At 37.2% G+C, this 2,924-nt stretch overlaps 1 protein-coding gene across 1 annotated transcript; it reads right to left on the reverse strand.

The window, feature by feature from the left end:
• Positions 1-722: 722 nt before the first annotated feature.
• On the reverse strand, positions 723-2,536 carry LOC125262950 (trace amine-associated receptor 13c-like). The gene has a single exon (XM_048181792.1). The coding sequence runs from the start codon at positions 2,469-2,471 to the stop codon at positions 1,455-1,457; it is 1,017 nt and encodes a 338-aa protein (XP_048037749.1). The 5' UTR covers positions 2,472-2,536; the 3' UTR covers positions 723-1,454.
• Between the last annotated feature and the right edge of the window lie 388 nt (positions 2,537-2,924).

Consider the following 2,924-nt stretch of genomic DNA (forward strand, 5'->3'; position numbering starts at 1 on the left):
TGCAGGTGGCGGTGATCAGTACTCTGGTGATGGCGTGCGCTGTGATTGGAGGAGGTTGGAACCTGACGTGTCTGTGACACTTGGATGCCCTGGGGGTAAGCAGATAAATATCAAATTTTCATTTTTGGGCAAACTATCCCTTTAATGTCATATTGTGCCATGTTTATAAAAATCAAACTGATAAAAATACACTTTATTTGTATTTAAATAGCATAGGTTTATGCTGAACCTTATTCTTGTATATACAGGTGCTGTAGAAGGAGGAAAGAAAGGAAGCATTTATATAGTGATTTATTATGTATTGTACACCCAAAGCATTTTACTTTCATAATCATTTAATCGGGTCTCTCCTCACCCACCACCATTGTGCAACATCCACCTGGATGATGAGACAGCAGCCACAATGCAACGGCACCACACACCAGCTATGGGTGGAGAGAGTTATAGAGCCAATTCAATGGATGGGGATAATTAGGAGGCCACGATTGATAAGGGCAAGGGCAATCACTACACAAGGGCACTATAACCCACACAGACCACAGGGTGAGCACCCCCTGGTGGATATAGAAAATAACCTCAACCAAGTAAATAATAAAGAATATAGTACATAACATAATAAATGTAATTATTTAGTCTAATTTAAATGTACAACATTTTTAGAATATATCCTTTTTTTCTGTTGATGTGTTTATGGAAAATAAAGAAAGATATCTGAAACTCAGTGTGTTCACATCCACTTTACAAACAGAGATGACAGAAATACACTTTAGTTTGTGCTTTATCAGCTGAAAAAAAAAAATCAACCCTGGACAAAAAAATCATGAATAATCTGTAAAAATATCAATTAAAGAGGATTCTACATCAACTGATGCACTGATCTAACTCAAAATAATGATTTACTAATGAAACTTCTATTCAAATAACTGTGTGATAGTTCATTTTATTGGGTGAAAAAGTATGTATGTATGTATGTATGTATGTATTATTATTATTATTATTATTATTGAATATGACTTGTTTAGAGGGCCTGGGTTAAGGTTTATTAACAAACTATTAATCTGTCCTTTCATCAGAAGTTGCATAGGAGGGCTGTTTTGCTCATTTTGACATATTTGTCTTGAGGCTGAAATCTAAAACTGCACATTTTGAATAAATCTTAGGGAAAATGCAGCTCAATTGTTACCGTTCTTTTGTTTGATGTTTTTTTTTTTTCTTTGTGCCAAGCACATCCACATCAGCAGAGCTGTTGTTTTTTCATGTTATAAAACTCATCCTTTATAGAGACACTGCAAAGTGTCCATATACATTGTTAGAAATTAGCCACAATTACACAATTTACAGTTCTTACCACAACATAAAATGTAATATGTAATATTGTTCATGGTGCCTTATATCAAAGGGTGCAGCTTGAAAGTGAGCTTTACCAAACACAAATACACTGTGAAATACAGCACTCATGAATGATAATTTGTAAAAATGTCCACCAAAGATGATGCTGACTGAAATATCTTAAGTGATAGGATGTGTTTAACTGACCTTCTAAACCAAGGGTAAAATAAAGCATAGATTAGAGGATTCAGGCCTGAGTTAATATAGAAGACCCATGTTATAACATTCACTATTACAGAGGAAATTACTGTATTCCCTGCAAGAGAAAAAATATAGAGAGGTAACCAGCAGAGAATATGAATTGCCACAATGATTCCTAATGTCAGAGCAGCTTTGCTCTCAGATTTCCTCCTCACTGAACCTTCCATTACACATTTACCACCCTTCATCAGAGAGTTTATTACTTTCACTTGATGATGTACAACATAAAATATCCTCAAATATAAAGTTATGATCAGGGTACAAGGAAACAGCAAGGATATGAACAGATCAGTGACTATCCATGTAAAACTTATCATGACAGAACACACACCATAACATGCATCTGTTTCGTGTGATGTGTCAAAACGTCCATTGCTGCTTGACAGGGCAGTGCTATAACCTGAAGAGCAAAACCAACAAAGACAGATGGTCATTATGGTTTTAGTTATTGTTATTTTCTGTGGGTACTGTAAAGGGTGACACACAGCCACATAACGATCAATCGCAATTAATACTGAATTACTGAGAGATGCTGAGATAATCAGACCAAGGGTCATAGTGAACAGTCCACAGGCAGTTTTGCCAAAGTACCAGCACTTCTCAATCAGCATAATGGCTTCTATGGGCATCACAATAAGTCCAACAAGCAGGTCAGCCACAGCCAGAGAGAGAATGATCAGGTTGGTTGGAGTGTGAAGCTTCTTGAAGTGAGAGATGGAGATGATCACCAGCAGGTTCACAAACACAGTCCATGCTGACAGCAATGAAAAAAACACATACATGATATTGTATTCATGTCTGGAGCGTTTTCCCTTGATACATGATGAGTTGATGGCAGGAAAGCAGTATTGAGTCTCATGTTTCTCTGTCTCATAGGCCATGAGTGAGTCTCCTCCTGTTAGGAGTTTGTTCTGCTCTCCTTACTGTCCTTTCATTTATACAGTGTCTGGATCAGACTGACCAACCCATCTACCGCCCACTCTGATGCTGCATAATGACATAACATTTTTTCTTTTAATAGTTGCTTGGCAGTGAAATTATTTGTGGAACAAGCACAATCCACAGTACAATGTACAATATCCTTATATGCTCTATAAAGTTACTGATCAATTTGTGAAAAAAAACCCTGCAAAACGCGCCGGCGCGTTTTCAGACCTCAGAGTGTTAACCCAGTTTGGTTTGATGTCACTGTGATCGACGTCAGTGCTTGCTTCAGTTAAAGGGATAGTTCACCCAAAAATGAAAATTTGATGATTATCTGCTTACCCCCAGCGCATCCAAGATGTAGGTGACTTTGTTTCTTCAGTAGAACACAAATGATGATACACCACTAT

Source organism: Megalobrama amblycephala, linkage group LG2 (genome assembly GCF_018812025.1).
Source record: "Megalobrama amblycephala isolate DHTTF-2021 linkage group LG2, ASM1881202v1, whole genome shotgun sequence".
Taxonomy (NCBI): domain Eukaryota; kingdom Metazoa; phylum Chordata; class Actinopteri; order Cypriniformes; family Xenocyprididae; genus Megalobrama; species Megalobrama amblycephala.